The sequence below is a fragment of the Argentina silus genome (assembly GCF_951799395.1).
Source record: "Argentina silus genome assembly, chromosome: 2".
Classification (NCBI taxonomy): Eukaryota; Metazoa; Chordata; class Actinopteri; order Argentiniformes; family Argentinidae; genus Argentina; species Argentina silus.
The window spans coordinates 30,704,599-30,717,926 of record NC_139656.1 but is presented as its reverse complement, the minus strand read 5'-3'; the positions used below and the strand labels follow the sequence as shown (position 1 = coordinate 30,717,926).

At 51.1% G+C, this 13,328-nt stretch overlaps 2 protein-coding genes across 3 annotated transcripts; both read left to right on the top strand.

The window, feature by feature from the left end:
• The first annotated feature begins 217 nt into the window (after positions 1-217).
• Positions 218-3,030, top strand: LOC310816769 (uncharacterized protein). The gene has a single exon (XM_083687071.1). It carries the CDS (start codon positions 299-301, stop codon positions 2,441-2,443), a length of 2,145 nt encoding a protein of 714 aa, XP_083543197.1. The 5' UTR covers positions 218-298; the 3' UTR covers positions 2,444-3,030.
• A 1,491-nt stretch (positions 3,031-4,521) lies between these two features.
• dpp3 (dipeptidyl-peptidase 3) lies at positions 4,522-13,173 on the top strand. Of its 2 annotated transcripts, none has more exons than XM_083692158.1 (18): positions 4,522-4,605; positions 5,270-5,624; positions 5,820-5,909; positions 6,061-6,198; positions 6,462-6,536; positions 6,656-6,749; positions 7,713-7,843; positions 8,017-8,147; positions 8,248-8,306; positions 8,441-8,635; positions 8,919-9,031; positions 9,604-9,696; positions 10,096-10,158; positions 10,311-10,435; positions 10,592-10,712; positions 11,090-11,269; positions 11,686-11,848; positions 12,205-13,173. In XM_083692158.1, the coding sequence occupies exons 2-18, from the start codon at positions 5,355-5,357 to the stop codon at positions 12,345-12,347; spliced, it is 2,184 nt and encodes a 727-aa protein (XP_083548284.1). In that variant the 5' UTR covers positions 4,522-4,605; positions 5,270-5,354; the 3' UTR covers positions 12,348-13,173. The 2 variants fall into 2 exon arrangements, with proteins under 2 accessions (XP_083548284.1, XP_083548285.1); XM_083692159.1 differs by having other exon boundaries at positions 4,544-4,608.
• Positions 13,174-13,328: the final 155 nt, after the last annotated feature.

Here is a 13,328-nt window from a genome sequence, read left to right as displayed (position 1 = left end):
TGTGTGTGTGTGTGTGTGTGTGTGTGTGCGTGATGAAAACCATACGGCACAGGGGAAAAAGCTCCATCCAGCAGCCCCACTCTCCTCCTCCTCCTCCTCTCACACACTCACTCATTACCCGCCCCCTCTTCCAAAAACATACAATCCTCTTTCCTCCAATGTCCCCTCCCTCTTTCTTTCTTCCCCCTCTTTCTCTTTCTTCTGCTGATCAGTCAGAATGCAGCTAGCGAGGCTGAGGTAGGTGAGCAGGGGACTGTGGGGCAGAGGAGCGTTTCGACGGCTAATGCAAAGCTTGAGCATGGTTCTGGTTACCATGGTTACAGTTAGAGGTGTGCTGTTGTGGCTGTGTGTCCTCTGGCCAATCAGCGTTGAGGGACAGGACCTCCAGGAACAGGATGCCCTCTGCCATGGCGATGGTTGCTACGTCGTCTACTTCCAGAGGCGGGCCTTCCGCGATGCCTCGAGGGTCTGCAAGGAGAAAGACGGTCACCTAGCAACGGTGCAGAGTTCCGCAGAGGCGGCGTTGGTGCACGAGCTGCTGTCGTCCGTGGAGCCGCGGGGCACCCGGGCGCGGTTACGCCTCTGGATCGGCCTCCAGCGCCAGCCGCGCCAGTGCGCGGCCGCCCGCCCCCTGAGGGGCTTCACCTGGGTGACAGGTGAGCAGGACACGCCCTACACCAACTGGCTGAGGCCGGACGCCCCGGGAACCTGTGCCGTCCCGCGCTGCGTGGCCATGGGCGTCAACACAGCTGACGCCAGCCGGGAGAAGCTGGACAACTTCAGGTGGCTGGACGGCTCCTGCGCCCTGGCGGTGGACGGCTTCCTGTGTCACTACGGTTACAGGGGCATGTGCCCCCCCCTGAGGGGCGAGGGGGGGGGGCCTGCTCTCTACACCACCCCCTTCAGCCTGACCAGCACCCTGCTCTCACACATCCCCTTCGGCTCTGTGGCCACGCTGGCCTGCCCGGCCGGGGAACGGGGGGGCGGGGGGGAGCAGTCCGTTCTGTGTATGGAGAGGGAGGACGGGAGCGTGGGCTGGTCCAAGGACCCCCCTCTCTGCTCAGACGCCCCCCAGGAGTGGTGTGAGCAGGACAACGGAGGCTGCGACCACTACTGTCAGAACGCAGACACACACTACTACTGCGAGTGTTCCGAGGGCTTTATACTGGGGGAGGACAGCCATAGCTGCCAGCCCGGCCCCTCCCCCTCCCCCTCCACCAACCCCGCCCCCAGTCTCTTCTGCCCTGCTGCGGGTTGTCAGAGCGACTGTGAGGAGACGTCGCGGGGGTTCCGCTGCACATGCCCACACGGCTACCTGCTGGCGCCAGACGGGCGGGCGTGTCTGGATGTGGACGAGTGCGTCCAGGCGCCCTGCCCCCAGGTGTGTGTCAATGCTCCCGGGACTTTCGAGTGTGGCTGTAACCACGGCTACCAGCCTGACGAGGACGGAGAGTGCGTGGACGTGGACGAATGCCAGGATGTGAACCCATGTGACCAGGGCTGCGAGAACACACCTGGCTCCTACGTCTGCAGCTGTCGCCACGGCTACGCACAGCTGCCTGAACGGCATGGCCTGTGTCAGGATGTTGACGAGTGCCAGAGCTCCGCCTCCTGCCAACACAGGTGTCTCAACTACATGGGAGGGTTCGAGTGCTACTGTGAGGCGGGCTATGAGCTCCAACCTGACCAGCACTCCTGCCTGCCTCTCCCAGAGGAGGAGGAGGAGGAGGAGGAGGAGGAGGAGGAAGAGGAAGAGGAGGAGGGGGAGGAGGGGGAGGCGGGGGACTCATCCACAACCTCCTCAACCCTCCTCTGGTCCTCTGATTGGTCTACAGACTCCCCCTCACTGGAGTGGCTGACTGACTCCACCCCCCTGGAGAACGTTGCCACGGCGCTGGCCTGGTTCACTGAGGCCCCCCAGGACCAGCAGATGTCTGCAGACCCTCAGAGACAACAGCACCAAAGAGAGACTCCCGGCCATGACCCTGCAGTCAAGGTAGAGACTCCCACCCATGACTCCGGGGTCGTGGTGGAGACTCCCAGCCGTGACTCCAGGGTCGTGGTAGAGACTCCCAGCCGTGACTCCAGGGTCGTGGTAGAGACTCCCAGCCGTGACTCCGGGGTCGTGGTAGAGACTCCCAGCCGTGACTCTGGGGTCGTGGTAGAGACTCCCAGCCGTGACTCCGGGGTCGTGGTGGAGACTGCGGGCCTTGACTCAGAGGGCGAGCAGATGGACAAGAAAGGCAGCAGAGGGAAGCATGATAAGAGCTGGCTGCTGGTGGCCCTGCTGGTGCCCTTGTGCGTGTTCATCGTGGTCATGCTGGCGTTGGGCATCGTCTACTGCACCAGCTGTGCTGTGGAACACAACAGGAGCTCCACAGACTGCTACCGTTGGTTCATTGCCACCAAGGCTGCAGACACCAACAACACTAAACGTGTTTAACAAGGCTGCAGACAGACCAGCAACACTAAACGTGTTTAACAAAGCTGGAGACACACCGGTAACACTAAACGTATTGAAACAGCAGAGCGAGGAATGATTTTCATTTGAACAGAACGGCGTGGACTGAGGGTCAAGGTTCACCCTAGACTAGCCTGCAGATGGCCTCTGACTTTTCCAACGTCTCACTGAACTCTAGAACTCTCCTGTGGAACAATAATTCTCTTGTGGAACATTCCAGTGTCTTTGAGATCCATCTCCAAAACTAATGCTTATTTTGTGCTTGATGCCAACAGAAATGAATGTGTTTCACACATCAGATAAATGCTTTGATAAAGAGGGTATCCGGACTGGGAAGCAAGGGGCTGTGTAGTTTAGGCTTTATTATTGAGACTTCCCCTGAATTTACAAGACAATGAATCTGACAATATGACACAGTAGTGTAAACACAGGATGATGCCATGGTTACCTGACATTTTGACACGTTGTTGTTTAAAGGGTGAAGCTGTGTGCCTCACTCTGCGCTGTGGTTAAATATGTCCTTATCGATACTCTGCACTGAATATGCATTGGATTTTAATAAAATTGATAAACTAGTAAAGTGTTTTGTGATTAATACTGTATACAGTGAAATGCGTTGAATTATGAACCATTGTCTAACGAAGTACCATTACCAACACCAATCAGAAACAACAAGCTTTTCTTGCCTTCAGGACTACAGCGATATGAACCAAACAATAACTACAGATACAGTACTTCTAGAGAGAGATGCCTCTGCATTGAGCAACACTGCCCCCAAGCGGTTGTATCTTTAAATACAGCACATGCCAAAGCCAAGGACACGGTATTTAGAGGCATATTTTAGTTGAAATGCCCCCCGCCTCTGGAACAGCCTGTACCTGAGGCCCTGAGCAACAACGGAACTGTGGGCATTTTTTAATTAAATCTTAAGACAACTTTTCAGTTTTGCTTTTACTTTTTTTATTCACGTTTTTGTTCTTTTTCTACCTGTTTGTCTTGTTTCCTTTTGTATACACCCATTTGTTTTTATTTCCAGTAAAGCCCAATGTATTGCATTGCTTTATGAAATGTGCTGTATACATGTAAATATAGTAAGATTGGATTTTATTTGAAATAGAAAAATATACTGTACGATGGTGTTGAGCAACTGAGGACGACTGAGACTACCGTATTATAATTTACTTTCAAACACTTGAACAGCAGTGGGTGAATCGTTCGCAGCAGCCTTTACAAACTCTGAAAGGGAAAGGAAGAAAAGTATCCGACGAGGATGGGATTCGAACCCACGCGTGCAGAGCACAATGGATTAGCAGTCCATCGCCTTAACCACTCGGCCACCTCGTCACCTGATGTCTTTGCTGCCGGAAAAACGACTATTAATGATTCGGTAGATAGTTATGTGGTAATTTCTATCACAATGAACTGAGCCACGCAAAGGGTCGTCTAGCCCCACCGTTGATCGAGTGTACTAGTGTACTTGTCTCTCGAGGTTGGTAATTATCAACAAATGTGTCATATATATGTCATAACACAAATATAGATTACTTATAGCATATGATTTGATTTGCATAGTTGAATCCAACCTCTCTGGTTTCATGTCTGGGTTAAGAGCATTCGTGTAGTGTGTTCGGTCGCCCGCCGGTGAACCGGGTTTCCGCTGATTCGATTTCACACCGGGAGGTCTTCCAGACACGAGCCGGGTGTCCAGTTCAAAACTGAAGGCGGACCCTAACAACACCCTTCTCGACCAGAAAGCTCAGAGCGTAAACAATGTGACGTGTGTAAACACGTGGATGAGTTCGGAATCGGTTTTATGCAAAAGTGTTTTTTATACAATTCTATTGATGATGAAAAAGTGTTAACATTATTTAAAGAAAGGACATGTTTCTGGACAATCGTTCCAGCTGCTTTTTGATCGGCCGGCGTAGGTTTCTATTTGGTTCGGGCGGGCTGCTCCGCCCCGTCCGGTCGAGTTAAACTAAACGAACCGAGTAGTTTTGACTGTGAAGAAAACACTGCGTTGTCATTGGTCGAGCGATGCGGATGGCATTGAATGAATAGAGGAAGTGAATTTTTGAGAGTGAGATAGCACTTTGACGTTTCGGATCTGTCCTCTGTCTAGCGGTCCAGCTACATAAAGCCAGGTAGTGTACAACTGGTTTCATCGGCAACTGTAAGATACTGTGATCACTGCGGAATAAACGAGCGCTGCTACTACATGATCTGTGTTCTTAACAAAGAGCTGAAATCTTGCACATGTGATTAATGATTGGAGCTATCCGGCTGTGAAACTAGGTAGCGAGCTAGATCGCTAGCTAAGTAACAGCTCATCATAGAATCTGCCATGTGCTGACAGTAGTCGAGTAGTCCAAGTGTTTAGAATTTACATAAACATCCAAACATTATTATTATTATATATATATTTTTTTACAGGCGTAGTAAACTCCTACCACTGTAGTGTAAGCTTTCTCAACATTAGCCCCATCAGATCCCATCGTGTAGAGTTCAAGTTCAAAAGCTGCCTTGTCAGTTTTTAAGGCTCAAAATAGACATTTGTATTTGACCTTTTTGGCTTACAATATCACACATCACAATTACTCACTTCGTTCACTTCAGAGTTTAGTAAGCAGAATTATGCAAATTCAAGGTGTAGGACAAGATGTCTGATATAATAAACATGGACATAGGGCTGTTGGCCAGCTGCGTGTATTTTAGTGTCTGTTTTATGGAGCCATGTATACCTGCCGTTTGACTTTCTCTGTCATGTGTTTATAACTGCCGTTTGGCTACTGTGGTGTCGTTTCGCAGAGGAAAGCACCACAGCAGAAGACTTGCTGTCTGTTATTGACCAGAGGAACGCACCACAAAGGAAGACACCACAGAGCGAGACACCATGGTGGACTCCCTGTATTACCTCCCCAATGACATCGGCATCTCTGCCCTGGACTGTGTAGAGGCCTTCCGCCTGCTGTCGCCAAGGGAACAGCTGTACGCCCACTACCTGTCCAGAGCGGCGTGGTACGGTGGCCTGGCGGTGTTGCTGCAGACCTCCCCTGAGGCTGCCTCCATCTACGTGCTGCTCCAGAGGCTCTTCCGCAGGCAGCCTCCCGCCCAGCTGGAGGCTGTGGCCACTGCTGCAGGACTCAGCCCTGAGGAGTACCAGGTAACACACACACACACACACTGCTGCTGCTGAGGAGGAGGAGTACCAGGTAGCCCCATCATATACCTTCATGCTTATAATCAAATACACACACACACACACACACACTAAAGCCTGTCTGTCTGCCTTGTTACTGAAGCCTGTCTGTCTTCTCTGTTACTGAAGTCTGTCTGTCTGTCTGTCTGTTACCCGCAGGCCTTCTTGGTTTATGCTGCTGGTCTCTATGCCAACATGGGAAACTACAAGTCCTTTGGAGACACCAAGTTCATCCCCAACCTCCCCAAGGTAAACTGGCCAACCTCCTTCTTGTTGTGTATCTGTTACATACTCTATCTCAGTCTTTTATTTGATGTCATATTTCAATCTATTCTAAAGTCCTTTGTTTTCTGGTGGTTGTGGGGTGGTTGTGTGGTGGTTGTGTGGTGCTGTGTTTTAGGAGAAGCTGAAGGCTCTGGTGTGGAGCAGTGAGGCCTTCCTGGACAACCCAAAGGACATGGAGGCTCTCTGGGACAGCTGCTCCACCCTCCTCTTCTCCCTGGAGGACATACAGAAACAGCTGGGGCTGGGGGACAAGGTGAGGGCAGGGGGACCAGATGAGGGCTGAGGGACAAGGTGAGGGGACCAGGTGAGAGGACCAGGCGAGGGCTGGGGACCAGGTGAGGGCCGGGGGACCAGGTGAGGGCCGGGGGACAAGGTGAGGGGACCAGGTGAGGGCCGGGGGACCAGGCGACGGCCGGGGGACAAGGTGAGGGCTGGGGGACAAGGTGAGGGGACCAGGTGAGGGCTGGGGGACCAGGTGAAGGCTAGCTAACCCTAGCACTGGCTGTTTCTCCTCAGGGAATCACCACATACTTCTCAGGGAACTGTTGTCTGGACGATGCAGAGTTGACCCAGAAATTCCTTGACTCAAAGGTGAGACATAATCATGTGTAATGATTAATACAAAACTGATACTCAGCACAGCAGATGCTCCACACCTTCAAAACATTAAAGAGTTTAGTTAAGCTATGAAATGTTAACTGTGTCTCCAGAACCTGAGTGCCTACAACACGCGCCTGTTTAAGACGACGTCTGCAGAGGGGAAACACTGCTACGAGGTTCGTCTGGCGTCTGCTGTGAAGAAGGGTGAGTGTGTGTGTGTGTGTGTGTGTGTGTGTGTGTGTGTGTGTTGACTAAACATTTATCATCATGTCATTTAAAAAAAAATAGGTGATCCCCCCTCCACCTGAAAGTCACAAGGTGACTTGGACACTGTGTGGACTCTGATTTTAAAAGGTCTACACAACGCCTATTTCTTTTACGGAAACGCAGGAGCTTCAATGAGAGAAAGGACATACTCTCAATTGTCTATCAGTCATTTATTGAGAGCAATTTAACATTCAATCTGGTTTCCTAGTTCAGCCATCTGACAGTCAGGATCATCAATCAACGCAACAAAACTCACAAACCACCTCAGAGCCGTCAACAGGACAGAGCCACCTCCGGATCAACAGGACCTCCAACACGGCGTTGGACGATCAGTCCCGTCCACTTCACTTTGAGCTCCTACCTTCAGGCCACAGGTTCAAGGTCCCGTTGGCAAGGGAAAGCGACTATAAAACAACTTTCATCCCGAGCGCAATAGCTACTTTAAACTCACCAAACAGCCCACAGAGGGCTGGTATTAAGGGCCATTCAACTACCTGGACTCTGCCCATGCCATGCCCATAGTAGTTTAAAGCAACTCTGCACTTTACAATAGACATGTTTTATTGTTTTGTGTGAGGTGTGTTGTTGTGCTGTGTTGGAAGCCATGGAAGATGACAGACGAATATAAATAGTTTTTACCCTGGAAAATGGATAATAAGGCGTGTGTGTTGGTGGAAGCTCTGCTAGGGGAAGCAGGTTCTACAGAATGTTCCAGCGGTGTCCACCAGTAGAGACTGTCTCCATGCATCAGGCTGAGACTGTCTCCATGCGTCAGGGTCAGGCTGAGACTGTCTCCATGCGTCAGGGTCAGGCTGAGACTGTCTCCATGCATCAGGCTCAGGCTGAGACTCTCCATGCATCAGGGTCAGGCTGAGACTGTCTCCATGCATGTTGTTCCAGACTGTGCGGTAGACGGCGAGGGGGAGAGCAGATGTGGTCGCTACAACTTTGAGGACGCTGTCTTCACGGTCAAGAGAGGAGACTATGCTCCCCTCATGAAGAAAGTCAGTGAGAACCTGGAGAAGGCCAAGGTGAGTTAACCCAAACCCTAACCTATCCCTAACCTTAGTTAACCCTAACCTATCCCTAACCTAACCTTAGTTAACCCTAACCTATCCCGAACCCTCACCCATGGCGCTGGGTAGAATTCTAAACTGTGACAATGTCATCAGACGTCTCAGTAATTACCCTGGTTGATTGACAGGCGCATGCAGCCAATGAGAACCAGAAGCGAATGCTGGAGGAATATGGGCGGAGCTTCACCTTTGGCTCTGTGGAGGCGCACAAGGAGGGCTCTCGCTATTGGATCAAAGACAAGGGCCCCATTGTGGAGAGGTGACAACACTGTTGTTGTTGATCATCATCATCATCATTGCCAGATGCAGCTCATTGCCCCTCCTGTGTTGATGTAACGTGTTGCTCTGTCTCCCCACAGCTACATCGGCTTCATCGAGAGCTACAGGGACCCCTTCGGTTCTCGGGGCGAGTTTGAAGGTACATAACGCAAATATAGAACATAGGCGATCATAGTACCTATCTCTAATACATACTGTATGTTGAGGTGATTTCTTTGGTGATGTGGTTTCTATGGGCTGCTTGGTGAATGATGAGTGATGCCACTCTCCCAGGCTTTGTTGCCGTGGTGAACAAGGCGATGAGCGCCCGTTTTGCCAGGCTGGTGGGCTCGGCGGAGGTTCTGCTCCCAGAGCTGCCGTGGCCGACCGCCTTCGAGAAGGACCGCTTCCTCCTGCCGGACTTCACCTCCCTCGACGTCCTCACCTTCGCTGGCAGTGGCATCCCTGCTGGCATCAACATCCCCAACTGTGAGTACCACACAGCACACTACACACTATAAACTACACTAAACAGCAGCACACTACACACTATAAACTGCACTAAACAGCAGCACACTACACTACACTACACACTAGAACCCTAGCCCTTCCCCTCTGGGGGTACTACACACTACACACTAGGACCCTACTTCAGCATCCCCTCTGTGGGTACTAGTCACTAACCCAAAGCACTACTTTGTAGATACTACTGTAGATACTAACCCTACCTGATTTCACAAATCCATCAAAAATTGTGTGTGCGTGTGTGTAGATGATGACATCAGACAGTCGGAAGGCTTTAAGAACGTGTCCCTTGGTAACGTGCTGGCTGTAGCCTACGCCACGCAGAAGGACAAACTCACCTTTCTGGAGGAGAAAGACAAGGTAACAACCTTACCCCAACCATCCCCCAACCATCCCCCAACCTTACCCCAACCATCCCCCAACCTTACCCCAACCTTACCCTAACCATCCCCTAACCTTACCCTAACTATCCCCCAACACTACCCTAACCTTACCCTGACTATCCCCTAACCTTACCCTAACCATCCCCCAACCTTACCACAACTTTACCACAACCTTACCCCAACCTTACCCCAACCATCCCCCAACCTTACCCTAACCTTACCCTAACCATCCCCTAACCTTACCCTAACCATCCACCCAACCTTCCCCCAACCTTATCCCAACCTTACCCTAACCTTACCCCAACCTTATCCCAACCTTACCCCAACCAGCCCCCAACCTTACCACAACCTTACCCTAACCATCCCCCAACCTTACCACAACCTTACCCCAACCATCCCCCAACCTTACCCTAACCTTACCACAACCTTACCCCAACTAAACATTGACCCTTCCTGAGGAATCCTAAATCATTCTCTCTTGACCTGTCAGGACTTGTCTGTCTGTCTGTCAGGATGTGTATAGTACTGACCTGCCTGTCTGTCTGTCAGGATGTGTATATAAAGTGGAAGGGGCCATCATTCGAGGTGCAGGTGGGACTTCATGAGCTTCTGGGCCACGGTAGTGGGAAGCTGTTCGTTCAGGTGAGACAGTCTCTCTCTCTCTCTCACACACACACACACACACACACACACACAAGAGCAGTGGAGGCTGGTGACTTGAAACATTGAGGAGGACGGGAGGGAGACACATTGACGCCAAACTTGTTTCAAATTATTTTAACCTAAAACTTTTATTAAAGACATTTATACTGTAATATTATGGAGAATGGGACCAGTTCATCCAGGGAATAGCTGAGGAGTGTGCAGGATAGGCTCATCATGGTATGAGTTAATATCTGATATCAGGTGTGAGTTAATATCTGACTACGGCAGGTATGAGTTAATATCTGACTACGGCAGGTATGAGTTAATATCTGACTAAGGCAGGTATGAGTTAATGTCTGATATCAGGTGTGAGTTAATAGTGTTTGTGTTCCCCAGGACGATAAGGGCCAGTTCAACTTTGAGCAGGAGAACGTCCGCAACCCTGAGACTGGAGAACTGGTGAGTCTGTTTCCCTGTTCTCCTCTCCTGTGTGAGTGTCTATGTGTGTGTGTGTGTGTGTGTGTGTGTGTGTGTGTGTGTGGGGGGGGGGGGGTGTGTGAGAGTGTCTGTGTGTGTGTGTGTGTGTGTAAAGTATGCTCTGTGCTCCTCAGATCTCCAGTTGGTACCAGGGCAACGAGACGTGGGACAGCAAGTTCTCCACCATCGCCTCGTCCTATGAGGAGTGCCGTGCCGAGTGTGTCGGGCTCTACCTCTGCCTCAACCAGCAGGCACTCAGGTCAGTCCCAAACACAGCAGGGGCAGGAGGGAGCGGATGTGGATGCATTTGGCCCTGAGGGAGCAGCTGCGGAGGAAGAGAAGCAGGAGGAGGTGGTGATGATGATGATGATGATCGTGCGCGTGTGTGTGTGTGTGTGTGTGTGTGTGTGTCCAGTATATTTGGCCATGAGGGAGCCGATGCGGAGGACGTGGTGTATGTGAACTGGTTGAACATGGTGCGGGCAGGTCTGCTGGGCCTGGAGTTCTACACACCTGAGAACCACAGCTGGAGACAGGTATGTCTGTATGCCTGCCTGTCTGTCTGTCTGTCTGTCCCTCACATCTGTCTGTCTGTCTGCCTGCCTGTCTGTCTGCCTGTCCCTCACATCTGTCTGCCTGTCCCTCACATCTGTCTGTCTGTCCCTCACATCTTTCTGTCTTCCATTCTCTGCTTGTCTGTTTGCCTGTCCCTCACAGCTGCCTGTCTGTCCCTCACAGCTGCCTGTCTGTCCCTCACAACTGTCTGCCTGCCTGTCTGTCTGTCCCTCACATCTCTGTCTCTTTCTCAGTCCTCACACATCCCCACCCCTTGTTTGCCCAGCCGTGTGTGTGTGTGTGTGTGTGCGCGTGCGTGCGTGCGTGTGTGTGTGTTAACCTGCTATGTCCCTCTCAGGCCCACATGCAGGCTCGGTTTGTGATCCTGCGGGTGCTGCTGGAGGCGGGGGAGGGGCTAGTGACGCTGAAGGAAGTGGAGGGGAGCGACGGCCGGCCTGATGCTGTCATCACGCTGGACCGCTCCAAGGTCCGCACTGTGGGCAAGAGCGCCATCCAGAGATTCCTCTGCAGACTGCAGGTATGCAACACTCGCATCTGCTTTACGCAGCAACTCTTCACCATCCGCACTGTAGTCCAAGGATCGTGTATTTATGCTGAAACTTAAGGCTGTGAGGATTATGACATTTTAGATGCCCTGAAATAGGGGGGGGGATGTATGTATAAGAAGTGTTGTCATTTCTAAATGGTGAAACCAATATGTACACAAATGCCAGAAAATAAAAGCTGAGAATCTATACTTTAACCTCATAGTAATAGATTCACTGTCCCAATACTTACGCAGGGAACTGTATATACTATATCCTGTATCCTATATTACTGCTCGTAGTGTCTCTGTGTGTGTGTGTGTGTGTGTGTGTGTGTGTGTGTGTGTGTGTGTGTGTGTGTGTGTGTATACATACATACTGCATTGGTGTTTCTGCTGTCACCCTGCAGGTCCTCAAGTCGACGGCAGACGTGGCGGGCGGCAAGGCGCTGTACGACGGTTACTCCTCAGTCACCGACAAACCTCCACACAACTTCCTGCGCCTGCGGGAGACCGTTCTGCTGCGCAAGGAGGCGCGCAAGATGTTTGTCCAGGCCAACACCAGGGTCAAAGGTCAGCTGTGTGTCTGGCGTGTTGTGGTTGTTGTCTAACTTGTGGTGTGTCGTTGTTGTGTTGTGGTTGTCTAGGTGACGGTGTGGCATGAAAAGCGTAGTTACTGTTGGTTAAACGCTTCTCTGTGAACTGTGTGGATCAGCTTAACCTTTGATTGATTTAACAAAGCAGTCAGGATTTAAACACAGGATTTAAAGCGTAAACCAGTAAAGTGTCGGGTTCTGGGGAACGCGCTCAAAGCACGGCTAAACCAGGTAAATGCTAGGTGACACAGCAATAGCCACCCGTCTGTTGTGGTTGTCTAGGTGACAGTGGGTGTTGTTGTCTAGGTGACAGCGTGTGTTGTTGTTGTCTAGGTGACGGCGTGGAGCTGGTGGAGTACGAGGGCAGCGCAGCAGGACTGATCCGCTCCTTCCTGGAGCGTTTCCCTGACGACGCAGAGGAGGTGGAGGCTGACCTGCTGGAGCTGAACAAGAGGGACTCACCGTGCTGGTGCTGAGGACACACACACACACACACACACACACACACACACACACACACACACACACACAGCCCTGCACACACACACACAGCCCTGCACACATGCCCAGATAGGGGCTGTGGTCCAATTCCCTCCCCAAGGTGTGCATTCACTCTTAACCCCTACCTCCCCCAGCCACTCCCCTACCTCCCGTAGCCCCTCCCACTTCTCACCTAGTCCCCCCATCCACATTAGCCCCTACCTCTCTTAGCCCCTCCCCCTACATATTTTAGCCCCTCCCTCGATAGGATATGATAGGATATTTTATGAACTGTTATGTTGACATATTTGAATAGCATATTGTGTTAGCAATGTTCTTTTACAGAACATCTTACAGCAATATTCATCCTCTGTCAAGCTTGTCCTGTGTTTCCAGGGCTGTGATTGGGTGAGGGTGTGTGTCCAGGGCTGTGATTGGAGGAGGTGTGGTCTACATGTCAATTGGCTTGAGAGCCATTCACAGTTACAACAATAAATCTCAATTGTAAAGTTCAACCTGTCTGCTGGGGTTTGTTTCCTGTTTCCTCTGAAATCTGCCACCGTGGCGAAATGCAGTTACAAGTTCCAAACAGCAACAATATCTTGCCTAATAATAATAGAAATCTCTGAAGTGGACTTGCAGTGTCGGATATGTTTCTGCACGCGTGCACGATTCGAGGAGGCAGCCACCAGAGATAGAAAGATGAAAATTGGTTAGTCCACTCCTGTAGAACACCCCTGGCCCCTCCCCTATAACACCTCTGGCCCCTCCCCTAGAACACCCCCTGGCCCCTCCCCTAGAACACCCCTGGCAGTAACAACATGTTTATATGCAAAGCGAGTGTCTGGGTAGGACACTCTGTTTGAGAAAGCACCGTCACGGGACCAAAACGGCGTTCATAAATGAAATATTCCCTGATCGATTAAACAGTCATTACAAGCATTAGGAAGTTAAAATGTTACCTACTGGAACTTTAA